Here is a 13,334-nt window from a genome sequence, read left to right as displayed (position 1 = left end):
GTTTTGCTTGCCCGCTCACTTGGGGAAGCACACAAGAGAAAAAGAAAGAAACACCGCGGCCACACGGATGGTATCACAAACACACGCTCTGTTTTCCCATCGGCCGCGGTGGGTTTGGTTCGTATTTCCTGCCTGCCTTCCTTCCCAGTTTTGTTTCGCAACACATTCTCTCATCTCATCTGTGGATCGTCTCGCGCTCCCTCCCCCCCGCTTCGCTGCCTAGGGTTTGCGCCGAGCAGATCCGGCCGGCGGCGGCGGCGCCGCCGGACGAGCTGACCGGCCCCGCCGCACGGGGCCGCAGCCCGACCGCTCCGACACCGGCGGCTTCCTCCGTCGATCCGATCCGTGAGCGCCTCCCTTCCATTTCCCCAAACTTCCTTCCCTCCCCGATCTAATCCATCCTCCGTCGCATCTAGGGCGGCGAGGATGTCTCCGCCGCCGGCGTCGCCCGCGCTGTCGGCGCAGAAGCTGACCACCAACGACGCGCTCGCCTACCTCAAGGCCGTCAAGGACAAGTTCCACGACAACCGCGCCAAGTACGACGAGTTCCTCGAGGTCATGCGCGACTTCAAGAGCGCCAGGTCCGTCTCTCCCCATCTCCCTCCCTCCCCGCATCTCAATCGCCCCATTCCGGCCGCGATTCCGGCCGGGATTCGGGTTTCGCCGAAACGGGAAACCCAAGGAAACATGTTGGCCGATTTAAGTTTTCCCCTTTGCCTTTGTGATGGTCGTGGCAGGATCGACACGGCGGGCGTCATCATCCGGGTGAAGACGCTCTTCAGCGGCTACCCGGAGCTCATCCTCGGCTTCAACGCCTTCCTGCCCAAGGGCTTCGCCATCAAGCTCCAGGACATCGACGGCACCGCCGGCGACAAGAAGCAGCCCGTCGACTTCATGGAGGCCATCAACTTCGTCAACAAGATCAAGGCCAGGTTCCAGGCACAGGACCACGTCTACAAGGCATTCCTCGCCATCCTCAACATGTACCGCATGCACAACAAGTCCATCCAGGACGTCTACCAGGAGGTCTATTTCCCATCTTCATCTTCTTCTACCTGTAGAAGCAAAGAATTTCCTGATTTATCTAGATATGTGGTGCTTGTGCATACGATGCTAACACGGATGGGATTGATCCAGGTCGCTACGCTGTTCCACGACCACCCCGACCTGCTCGAGGAGTTCAAGCATTTCTTGCCTGATACGTCCAACGCTCCGCAAGTGCTGGCTGCTCCTAAAGCCGTTTCCGCCAAACAGGAGACCGCGGCAGTGCCTTCTGCCAGTGCCAGGAATGTGCAGAGCATCAAGGTAAATATGGACATTGACCACTGGTATGGTTATCTGTCTTCATTTCTGGCTTTATATAGTCAGTGCATAGCAGGAGCAGGGACAATTTCCTTTCCTTATATGTGAACCAGCAACATTTACTCTATTGAAATGAATGAAATGTACTGATGATGGAGTTGAGTTCTTACATTGGCTTTTGGATCACTGTATATTATTTGGCATTGGCTCCTCCATGCCTTGATTGATTTGACAGTTGTAGATATAAAATCATCCGGCATATACATTTGGACTTCAATGCTGTAATACTCCCTCCCTCCGTCCCAAAATAAGTGTCTCCACTTTGTACTAAGTTGAGATACTTCTTTTTGGAACGGAGGGAGTCCTTCACTGGCCACAGAACTTCTATGCTGACTTGTCGTTTTCTCCGTCTCCAGAGAGAGAGGCCTCAGCCATCAACTGCTGAGCGTGACAGCAGTGTTGATCGCCCTGATCTCGAGCATGACCCCGACAGGAAGCGTGTCGACAAGGAAAAGGATCGTAAGATCGACCGGGACAGAAAAGATCATGACAAGGATGCTGAGTACGAAAGCAAAGATTTGGACGGAGGGCTACGCAAGCGCAAAGCTTTCTCAAAGAAGCTGGAGGGTGAAACACACCAAGGGGCGGCAAGCATCTCTGCTTCGTCGTACAATGATAATGATGCACTGAAAAGTGAGTCCCTGACCATGTTGATAATAGTACTGAGACGCCAATTTGTGTGGATACTTGTGCAGTATAGCATCATCAGTGCCTTGGAGATCTCCAGTTTCTATTAATTTTGGAATTTACCAGTGACTTGCGTATGGCCCTGTTAGCTGTAGAATTTATCTTGTGCTTTTATTCAGCTTAGCATACATCGTCGATCTCCAATGTAATAATGCCCTACACAGTCCTTCCTCTTGGATTTATAGATTCATTTCTATCATTCAAAATCAGGTGCATACACACAAGAGTTCCTTTTCTGTGAGAAAGTCAAGGAGAAGCTAGAGCCTGAAGCTTACCAGGAGTTTTTGAAATGCCTTCACATATACAGTCAGGAAATAATTACAAGAAGTGAATTGAAAAATCTGGTAAGTTAGACTGATTTGTTATAAAGATAAATTATGAATCTTAGCTAATGATATCTGTAAAGAGTTTGTGAGATACCTACCCAACCACTGGATAAACCTACTGTTGCATTTCTGAACATGGATAGCCTTGCTTATTTTCAGGTACATGACATACTTCAGCGCTACCCAGAGCTTATGACTGGATTTAGCGAGTTCTTGGAACATTGTGAAAACATAGGTAGACCACATATATTCGTTCACTTGTGAATTATGTTTGCTGAATGCACTTTCTGTTTTATTATTATGTTCTCCCCCATTTCTAAAGAGTTCCTTTCCTTTACTCTGTAGATGGTTTTCTGGATGGAGTCATCAATAAAAGTAAGCGATCCCTTACCCTGAAGTTCAAAGTTTCATTGCTTTTACTCTTTATAGGGATTCTTTATAGTAGTTCTTTTTTTTAATGAAGGGCAAACATCACGAACAGTCAAGGCATTGGAAAAAGAGAGAGACAAAGGGCGTGCAGGGGAGGACAGGGAAAGAGATGCTGAAAAACCGAGCGAAAAGGAACGAGAAAGGCTTGATAAAGTGTCTGCGCTCAATTCTAAGGAAGCCACTATCCACAAAGCTACCACGTTCTCTGCGAAAGAGAAGTATCTATGCAAGCCAATATCAGAGCTTGACCTCTCAAACTGTCAGCGGTGCACTCCCAGTTACCGACTTTTGCCTAAAAATGTAAGCTGGTTCAACTCAACGTAGTATCTTCTTTTTTTTTACTCCCTGCCATTTCTGTCTGACAATTCTTTCCACAATATCTCACACTTCCTTTCATTTTTCAGTACCCCGTGCCTGCTTCAAGTTGCAGAACTGACCTTGGAATCTCTGTGCTCAATGATCACTGGGTATCAGTTACCTCAGGAAGCGAAGATTATTCATTTAAACACATGCGGAAGAATCAGTACGAAGAAAGCTTGTTTAGATGCGAAGATGACAGGTTCTGGAATATGTTTCGTATTTGATTGTTCTCCCTCTGTTTTTATTTACTCCACATATTAGCTTTGGTCAAAGTCAAACTTTGTAAACTTTGACATAGTTTATAGACAGAAATATTAACATATACAATAACAAATCAATACCATTAGTTTCATTATTGAATACACTTACACATCATATAGATTTTCTATTGTAAATGTTCATTTTTTTTTTCTATAAATTTGGTCAAATTTTCGAAGTTGACTTCAGTCAAACCTAATATGCAGAGTAAATAAAAATGGAGGGAGTATCTTACTGTTGGCACCAGCAAAGCACACAATAGTACATGTTAGAAAAAAGGACCCCACCCTACCAGCAACACTAGGACCATAACCTTAGACTGGGTACAATCTTGTCCAAAATGAGAATCATAACATGACATGGAAAGTAGACACATTAGTTCAGCAAAACTTCCATGCATCTTCATTTCCTTACCAAGCATCCAACATTAACTGTTGCTGCACCATCATGATGCTTGGTGCCATCTGTTCTCCAATTGGCAAACCACAGGAGCCCCCATCCTTTTGCCCTGTATAGACTCCATTGGAACCCCATTGAAGAATTCGGTTCCGGTTCTCTTTTGTTTTCATGTTAGCTCAAAGGTTAATCTAGTGATGCACGACTACAACTGTCAACTCTCTGGGATCATGATGCACTTAACTTTGTAAACAGGCATTAATAACAGCAGCAACAACAAAGCTTTTCTGTCCCAAACAAGTTGGGTAGGCTAGAGTTGACAACAGGCATTAATCCTTTCTGAATTGTCATGCACCCACAATTCTTAGGAAAATTGAAAAGCCACTGACTACAAAAACAGAGTCCATCACAGTAGGAAGTTAGAACCGTAGAACACTGAAGAAATAACTGATCGACAGTAACCATAAAGCAAGAAAACACGTAAAAACACTCTTCCATAATTTGTATGCGTTAGAGATTTAATTTCAATCATAAATAAGATGCTTTTGCTTAACCAGAACCTGTTCTTAATCATAAATAATATGTCCATAACAGTTGTATCACATTTTGTGTTTCTTTTTCTGCATTGTGTCACCCATTAACCAGAGTAGCATTACTCCACAGCTTATCATGCCATTTAAGTTGCCCGTGGATGATAATAATTAATTAGTTACTCTTTGTGAAATGCACTTTTCAGGTTTGAGTTGGACATGCTGCTGGAATCAGTTAATGTGGCGATTAAGCGTGTTGAGGAGTTGATAGAAAAAATGCAAGAAAATTCAATCAAACCAGACAGCCCTATACGCATCGATGAACATTTGACCTGTAAGTATCTGCCAGCATGCGCTGGGCATGTATGGTAGTTCTTTGCTGCATGGCTTTTGACTGCTCTTGTATGGTTGAAAAGAACATGTGTATCATTTAACTCTTTGTGCTTTTGACAGCTCTGAATTTGAGGTGCATAGAACGGCTATATGGTGACCATGGCCTTGATGTCATGGATGTTCTTCGTAAAAATGCGAGTGTGGCATTACCAGTTATTTTAACTAGGCTTAAGCAAAAGCAGGAGGAATGGTCAAGGTGCCGGTCAGATTTTAATAAGGTTTGGGCTGAAATATATGCCAAGAATTATCACAAGTCCCTTGACCATCGCAGTTTCTATTTCAAACAACAAGATACGAAGAATCTGAGCACAAGAGGTATGCATTTATGATACTGCAACTGAAATCATCAGGCGGGTCACAATGGGAGTACCATAGGTAGTATCATGCATGCCAACTAGGCATTTTAGCTTATGTGGCACACAATTAAATGAGGAAGGAGAGGGTTGAGTATCATACTATGATACCGTATCATGTTAAATGATGTACTAGTATGTGACTTGCATGGCAATAAATGAGACTGCTATGAACCAAGCTATGATACTATGATACCAAGTTATGATACTATGATACCAAGTCTTGCATGGCAATAAATGAGGCTACTATGATATCAAGTTGTGATACTATGTATTGTGGAGGTAGTATCATACACTAGTATCATATGCATGATGCTAGTATATGATACTTCCCATTGCTTCAAAGCTGTATGTTTTAAACTACCCCCTCCCCCCCTGTGCAGCTCTATTGTCTGAGATCAAAGAAATTAATGAGAAGAAAAGGAAGGAGGATGATGTGCTTCTTGCTATTGCTGCTGGGAATAGGCGGCCAATAGTTCCCAATATGTCATTTGAGTATGTAGATTCAGAAATTCATGAAGATGTTTATCAGATCATCAAGTACTCTTGTGGAGAAGTCTGCAGCTCTCCAGATCAAGTTGACAAAGTGATGAGAACCTGGACGACATTTGTGGAACCTATTTTGGGAGTTCAACCCCGAACTCCTGCCGTTGAAGATGCAAGTGTGGTAAAATCGAAGAGCCGAACCCCTACGACTGGTCTTGCAAGTGCAGGGGAAAGTAATAATGTAATACCAAACGGTGCAGTCACTGTTAAGCAAGCCAACCGAGATGAAAGCATTCCGAAGGAACAAGCACAATCTTCTCGTGGTTTATTGGCGAATGGAGTTTCAGAAGATGCTCAAAATGGCTTCCATGATGCTGATCGAACTGTCCGCAGAGGTGAGGGGCCATCTAACATGTCATTACATCAGACTGAACAGAATCAGCGGAGAACAAATATGGAGCTTACATCAGGTATGTGCTGTCCTCTGTTAAATACGTGAGGATGTCTTTTAAGTTACATTTTAGCGTAGCTAATTTGTTACTACTGTCTTAGCCAATTCTCATTGGTTTAATTTGCCTTTCAGGTACTAATTCTTCTAGAGATAATTTCTCCGGAAGTGAGGCTGTTGTTGAAGCTATGGGTGGCAATGAAACAATTCCATCTATAGGGGTATGATCATTCTTAAACTGGGTTTACTTACTAGTAATTGTTATGCTTGTGTGTTCGCTTTCATGCCTTTGGTTGCATTGTGTCTTTTAGTTTATTCTTATTGGTGGCAATGTTGTTGATGCCAAGTGTAATCGTACATGGTCAAATAAAAACCATGAAATTAGTAAGAACCTGTCTAGTTTTACATGTGTGATGTGATATGAGCACAACCTCGAACAGCTGCTGATTTGTCTTGATCTTTTACGATGCAACGTCCTCCTCCGAAATCCACCGTTAAAATCTCCCAATTACGTGAGCAGTACACGTAACCTGCAGATGGGGAACGACAACCAACAAGAAATCCCTCGACCTATGATTTTAAGGTGTCCTGCCTTAGACGCTTAGGTGACACTAAGGCGATAAGGCGCCTTGGCAGCGCCTTACAAATATGCCTGCCTTAGGCGCTTAGGCGCCCGCCTTAGTCGCTTAGGCGCCACCTAGGCGCTAGAGCGGGTGGTGCTCGCCTTAGGTCTGCCTTATAAACAATGCCCTCGATACACGAGGAACCTCCCGCCATAGTAGAACGTAACCAGCACGCAACCCGCCGGTGATGGACCTCGATCCAATAGCTACAATCTCTTGATGTACACATGAGAATCATCTTGCCAAAGTAAATCTTCAATCAGAAAGTTCCACAAAGATAGATAAAACAGACACCCAGAGGTCCGCTTCATTGTGGATGTCTAAAGCTCTAAATTCAATCTAACTATAGCCAGCCCGTTTTATAGGCGACACCCCCGGTCATTCCAAACCGAGTCACGAGTCACAAGCAAACAGGTAAACAAACCTGATACAGACTCCTATTCAAACTAACAAAAGATTTTCCTAACAAATTATGCGGCTACCTTGATCACTAGCAACCGAATTAGACTCGGTACGTGACAAAAGGACTATGGAACAATGCAAAGGAAGAAAACATAACATAGCTAGCTTTCCTTATTTCTTGCCATGGATCGGTAACACAACCTCTTTGGGGGAGTCCTGAATTTTGGTCTGATCTCTTTTTGTGGTGGAGGCATCTGGAGCAACATAGAACCAACTAAAACCAATGTTCAAAAAAGCGGATAGCGTAAGCGAAGCGGATCGCCACAGCTTAGAGCAATGAATGCTTTAGAGCAGCTTAACTGCGCTTAAGCGTTTTTGAAATTGGCTAGAATTTGACAGATTTTGAATAATATACACAGGAAAATAGGGAACATGGCACATGGGTAATTGAATAACATCTAAAATACAGTTGACACCATAGCGGATACACATCAGGTTCACATGGCAAGCAAAGGGCAGCCCGGTGCATATAGCTCCGGGGAAGGGTCCGACCACTTTGGGTCTATTGTACGCAGCCTTCCTACATTTCTGCAAGAGGCTGTTTCCAGGACTCGAACCCATGACCTCTTGGTCACAGGGCAACAGCTTTACCGCTGCGCCAAGGCTCCCTTCCTCACATGGCAAGCAAAATAACAACTAAAATGCAGTTTAGTTCAAATAGTCATAACCTAATAGAGATCATGTGGCCAGAATTTTGCCAGAATATGAAGGAAGTTCCCATACAGAGCTTAAATAAGATAAATGGCATATTGCCATAATTGCGCAAGCAGACAAGCAAAAGTAGTTCAAAAATAGCCACATTCTGGCCAAACGGTTAATCTACCGTTTAGGGCAAAAGCGAAGCGGTTTGCCATCGCTCAGTGCTTAAGCGCGCTTTCTTGAACAATGACTAAAACTTGTCGCATTAAATTATCATGATCCAAGTCCCTTTCCTTTTGTGTAGCACATGAAATAGCTTGAAGTATTTTTGGACGTGAAATAATAGCTTTGGCACCGATGTTCATGAGGGTTGCTATGTCGCACGTTTGTTCTACCGCTCGCTGAGTGTTGTTTCCCCTTTTGGCAAATCAGAACAAGAGAGCCTCACTGGTCCCCACCGGTTATATGGGGGGGAGGGGAAGATTAGGAGGTGGTGGGCCCGTGTTGCTTACATGCGGTAAATTAACAGGGAGGGATTGAGAATAGTGGAGGTGGTGGGCCCATGAGTTTGCATGCGAGCGCAAGGGGTAAAGGCTAGTGGGGCCAGGTGGTACATGGGACAGCAAGCCTCCCGTGCATGCCTCCTGGCGTTTACTAGCTGGTCACGCGGTGGGCCTCTCCCATGAAAGGAAACTGAAAGGAGACAGGGCGCTCCGGACGCTGTCCGAGCCGGCGTTGCAACGCCCACGTGTGAAGGAGCAATTTCGGATGGTCACATCACCATGCATATACCCCTTATCCTAAAATAGATTTCAAGAAACTTATGCTTTGCTTATGTTAATTTGTATTCTTTTTTCACAGAGAGGAGAAGCTGGGAGGCCAGGATCTGTGCCTCAGAAGAATTCAAAGGTTGAAAGAGAAGAGGGAGAATTATCTCCTAATGGGGATTTTGAAGAGGATAATTTTGGGCCTCTAGGAAATGCAGCTGTAGACGGAGCTTCGAAGCCGAAGGAAGTTTCCGCTGGTAGAACTAGAGCAGCTGAGTTTGCTGGAGCGAATGATGCTGATGCAGATGATGAAGGTGACGAAAGTGCCCAGAGATCTACAGAAAGTGAAAATGCATCTGAGGCTGGCGAGGACGCTTCTGGTAGTGAATCTGGTGACGGCGAGGAGTGTTCTCGGGAAGATAACGAGGACGAAGAGGATGCTGATCATGATGATCCTGATGCTAAGGTTGAAAGTGAGGGTGAGGCAGAGGGAAACACAGAGGCACATGATGCCGACGGAGGGATGTCACTACCGTTTTCAGAGCGTTTGCATAATACAGTTAGACCACTCGCCAAGCATGTCCCCACAGCTTTGCAGGATCATGGCGGGAAGTTTTCACGCATATTTTATGGAAATGATTCATTTTATGTTCTGTTCAGGCTACACCAGGTTAGTTGTTTGAATACATGCATGCCTATATAGTCAGCACCCCTTTTGACATGTTCTTTGCCTATATAGTTAACACCCCTTGGCTAACTTGCACTGGTCTGCAGATCTTATACGAGAGGCTACTATCAGCCAAGACAAACTCTTCTACAGCTGAAAAGAAGTGGAGAACTTCCAAGGATACGAGCTCCCCACACCAATACTCAAAGTAACATTTGCATAGCTACTCTGCTCCATTGGGATGTTTCACCGTGATGGATAACTAATGTGCTGTTAGTGCAGGTTTATGGGTGCACTTTATAACTTGATTGATGGCTCTTCTGACAACACCAAATTCGAGGATGACTGCCGTTCAATCATCGGGACTCAGTCCTATGTTCTTTTTACATTAGATAAGCTGATATACAAAGTTGTGAAGCAGGCAAGTTACCTTAATGATTGGCTCTATTATATTGCAAACATAGTTCTGTTATATTAGGAAGTGCTTACAATATCATTTTCATGTCTGTCTTCAGCTTCAAGCAATAGCAGCTGATGAAATGGATAACAAGCTGCTCCAGCTTTATATATATGAGAAGTCCAGGTCTCCTGGAAGGTTCTTTGATCTAGTTTACCATGAAAATGCTCGGGTTCTTCTCCATGACGAGAGCATATATCGATTTGAACGGGTTAGTTTCTTTACAACACATTCATCTTTCAGTGATTTGCATAGTTACTTCCATTTTGCTGTGCCTTGTTACCAGGCAATGTTTCTCGTAAGAAACCTCCTTTCTATACAAACTTGCTCACTAATCAGCCGGATAATTCCCCCCAAAATTCGAGTAACACCTTGAGAGGGGCAGAGGCTTCCTGCATTTCATATAGCAGAAGAGAGTTGCCTAGTTAACTGGGAAAAACCGGGCAAAAACCAGATAATTCCCAATTTGTGAGAGAGGCTGTCACACTTTTCAGACATCTGATGTTCTGCCCCTTGATAATAAATCATGTCAGCTGTTAGAAGTTTATTTACGTAATGTAGTTTCCTAGGGTCAACAAATAGAGGGATACTCCTGCAGAGGATTGTTCGTGTCGTACCAAACCACTCACTCACTCTTCCTGCTGTAATTTGCAGCGCTCAAATCCTACGAGATTATCTGTTCAGCTCATGGAGTATGGGCATGAAAAGCCTGAAGTAACTGCAGTCTCAATTGATCCAAACTTTTCGTCATATCTTTATGACGAGTACTTGTCAAGTATTTCGGATTCAAAGGTGTCTGAAGATGTGTTCCTTGAGAGGTGAGTATTTTTCTGGCATTGTGCCGTGGCTCTCATGATCTTCATCTTGTTCTGTTCATGGGTTAATAACCTCATCTCATTTTCCCAGGAATAAGCGGAAACGCGGGAGCAGCAATGGCCCTCAAGCTTCCTTGGCGGTCATGGATGGTTTCAAGGTCGCGAATGGCCTTGAATGCAAGATAACCTGCAAATCCTCAAAGGTACGTATATATAACTTAGTGGGAAGGAGCATTCTGCCTGTCACTACCATAGTGATGTAACATTGAATCTACTCTGTTTTGTGCTACTGAAACTCTTGGCTGATGGTGCCGCCGCTTTGGCCATTGGCTACATTTTACTACTATTTTTGTGTGTGGAGTAATTAATTGGTGAAGTATGGGGGTCATATTTGCAGGTTTCGTATGTCCTTGATACAGAAGACTTTTTATTCCGTATGAGGAACAGGAGGAGAATCTCATCTGGTGCAACCGCCGCCGCCGCACCTGGCAAGGCCGATTTTGTCAAGGCAGCTGATGTCGTGAAAGCACAGCGGTTTCATAAATTTCTTCTTTCTAGGTCCTAGGGCCATGCTGGCAGATTCTGGTGATTTCTTTAGCTTACAGTGACATGTGCATTGTTAAGCACCCACACCTAGATTATCATCTATCTAATCTAATCTGGACCGGTTGATGTTTTCTTGTTTGCAGCCATGGTATCATCTAATCTGGAGACGACGCTGGCATGCTTTGAACAAATGCGGTGGGTGGGTAACCAAAGCTGCTTTTGAACTTTTTGGTACAGCCTTTTGGAAGAAGATGAGGTGGTGCCGAGTAGCTGGGACCGCTGGAGCTGGTAAATACCAAGCAATCAAAGCATGTAGGCAGTCTTGTTGTTAAGTTGTTACCCGATGCTGCTGCTGGGAATGTGTATATTATTAATGTTATGTAATACCCAGAAGAGAATGTGACGTCGTGTTATCCATGAGGGAGGGAGGGAGGTTATTGTTATTAATCTCACCGGTGGTCCGATCAACTGATCGTTGTTAGTTGTTACTGTCCATATGTTTGTTTGTTTGTTGTTGTCCTGTCTCGCTGTTACATTTGCTGTCGTGGTGAAGCAAATGCAGACTTGATTCAAGTCTGGACATTACTATATTTGTTAGTGATGCCAGCCATCTGCATTAACTGGATTGTGCTCCTAGTAGTAGGTCTGGATCATCATATGATTAAGTTTGCTGTAACTTTGGTCTTGCATGGTAGCAGTTGTAGTAAAAGCATGGGGCTGGTATAAAATACATGCATTATGCATAATGACTTCGCAGAGAGCATGTGGCATAAGTGTACGAAATCCCCAATCAATAAACGAAATATGTATATGGCAACCGTGTGGCAGATTGTGAAACTACCACACGACCTCGGGGTGCTTCTATCGAGATCGTGCGATTGTTGGCGATATGCGCGGGTGCAGTTGCTCGATTGCGGGTGTGAGTGGCCTGGGTGTTGACCCGTGGGGCTAATTTCGCTTCGCTGCTGTGGTCCGTTTCGTCCTCCACCTCATCGACGGGAATCTCCGCTATGACGTCCGTCGTCCACCTGTGCAACGGCCTGTCCACAGGAGCTTGGGCCTGACCACGCCATTGTTGTTTTCTCCTCGGCGGAGCCGTTTCCGGCAATCAGTGTCTCCTCACCGGCTTCCTCGTCTGTCTCTGTCCAAGTCGATCTTGCATTCGAGCGTGGTGAGAATCGCCGTTCCTCCTCCCGCTCGCCTTGGTCGTATGCACCCGAGGGCAGGCCGCCATGCATGAGCTTGAGCTCGAGCATGGGAGCTCGGCCGGTGCACACACAGCAGGCACGCAAGGCCGTGCCCCGCTGCACCATGCATGTGCTCATCCGCACCCCCAAGACGCCAAGGGGAAGCGTGAAGATCCGTCGCAAGCAGCAGCCAGGGCTGCAGACCAAGTGAAGCCTGGTGCCTGTCTGCCTATAAAAAACCTCGTGTTGATATGACAAGATGAAACTAACTACTACCAAGTGGCTAGTGCTATGGATCATAGCCTAGGCCACCAGGGATCAATTCCTAGTTTTGCCCAATTTTTTTATATCTCTGATTTTTTTTGCCATGCTCATGTTGAGCAGTTTGTTGGTGGTAAAAAGAACAGTAGGTAATGAGGATCATTTTGGCCCCCAGAAAAAAACTGTTGACAATTACTGTGGTAAAAATTTTGACCCTAGAAAAAAGAGTTGCTGAAAACATATCCACCGTCATTTTTTTGAATAAATAGTGTGGTAATATACATACACACACCTGATAACTTACACACAAATTTCATGGTAACTTTGACTTGAGGAAAGAGTTTCTGAAAAGCATAACTCGCTAACTTATTTTTGCGGGGAATAACCTCGCTAACTTATGCGTATATCATGGTAATTTTATGCCTCACAGACTTGATAAATTATGTACAAACATTGATAACTTTGGACGATTTGGACCCAGAAAAAAGAGTTGTTGAAAACATATCCGCCGTCATTTTTTGGATAAATAGTGTGGTAACGTACGTAACACACACCTGATAACTTACACACCAATCTGGTGGTAACACTGACTCCGGGAAAGAGTTGCTGAAAAGCATAATCTCGCTAACTTTTTTTTTGTGGGGAATAACCTCTCTAACTTAAGCTTATATCATGGTAATTTATGCTTCACAGACTTGATAAATTATGTACAAACATCGATAACTTTGACCCAATGAAGTGGTGTTAAAAACGTGCCTCCGATAATTTGTGTAAATAATATGGTAATATAAACACCGCATACCCGATAACTTACATACAAACACCTTGGTAACTTTTTGATCCGGGGAAAAAAGTTATTGAAATACATGCCCTGGCTAACTT

The 13,334-nt window shown here is 44.4% G+C and overlaps 1 protein-coding gene across 3 annotated transcripts; it reads left to right on the top strand.

The window, feature by feature from the left end:
* Positions 1–90: 90 nt before the first annotated feature.
* On the top strand, positions 91–11,624 carry LOC123179759 (paired amphipathic helix protein Sin3-like 4). Of its 3 annotated transcripts, XM_044591636.1 has the most exons (22): positions 91–345; positions 417–581; positions 738–1,026; positions 1,138–1,305; positions 1,719–1,995; positions 2,260–2,393; positions 2,535–2,610; positions 2,721–2,750; positions 2,839–3,104; positions 3,209–3,363; positions 4,555–4,682; positions 4,802–5,056; positions 5,478–6,050; positions 6,164–6,249; positions 8,614–9,189; positions 9,294–9,394; positions 9,469–9,607; positions 9,702–9,854; positions 10,298–10,461; positions 10,550–10,661; positions 10,856–11,043; positions 11,148–11,624. In XM_044591636.1, the coding sequence occupies exons 2-21, from the start codon at positions 427–429 to the stop codon at positions 11,021–11,023; spliced, it is 4,005 nt and encodes a 1,334-aa protein (XP_044447571.1). In that variant the 5' UTR covers positions 91–345; positions 417–426; the 3' UTR covers positions 11,024–11,043; positions 11,148–11,624. The 3 variants fall into 3 exon arrangements, with proteins under 3 accessions (XP_044447571.1, XP_044447569.1, XP_044447570.1); XM_044591634.1 differs by having other exon boundaries at positions 738–1,305; XM_044591635.1 differs by having other exon boundaries at positions 129–344; positions 422–581; positions 738–1,305.
* Positions 11,625–13,334: the final 1,710 nt, after the last annotated feature.

Source organism: Triticum aestivum, chromosome 1D (assembly GCF_018294505.1).
Source record: "Triticum aestivum cultivar Chinese Spring chromosome 1D, IWGSC CS RefSeq v2.1, whole genome shotgun sequence".
NCBI classification, from domain to species: Eukaryota; Viridiplantae; Streptophyta; class Magnoliopsida; order Poales; family Poaceae; genus Triticum; species Triticum aestivum.
Note: the sequence above shows the minus strand (reverse complement) of the source record. Positions and strands in the feature narration are given on the sequence as shown.

Coding starts and splice junctions, on each gene's coding strand:
- LOC123179759 (XM_044591634.1), top strand. CDS start 427: ATGTCTCCGCCGCCGGCGTCGCCCGCGCTGTCGGCGCAGAAGCTGACC. Junction 5,057..5,477: donor GAAGAATCTGAGCACAAGAG/GTATGCATTTAT, acceptor CCCCCTGTGCAG/CTCTATTGTCTGAGATCAAA. Junction 6,051..6,163: donor AAATATGGAGCTTACATCAG/GTATGTGCTGTC, acceptor TTTGCCTTTCAG/GTACTAATTCTTCTAGAGAT.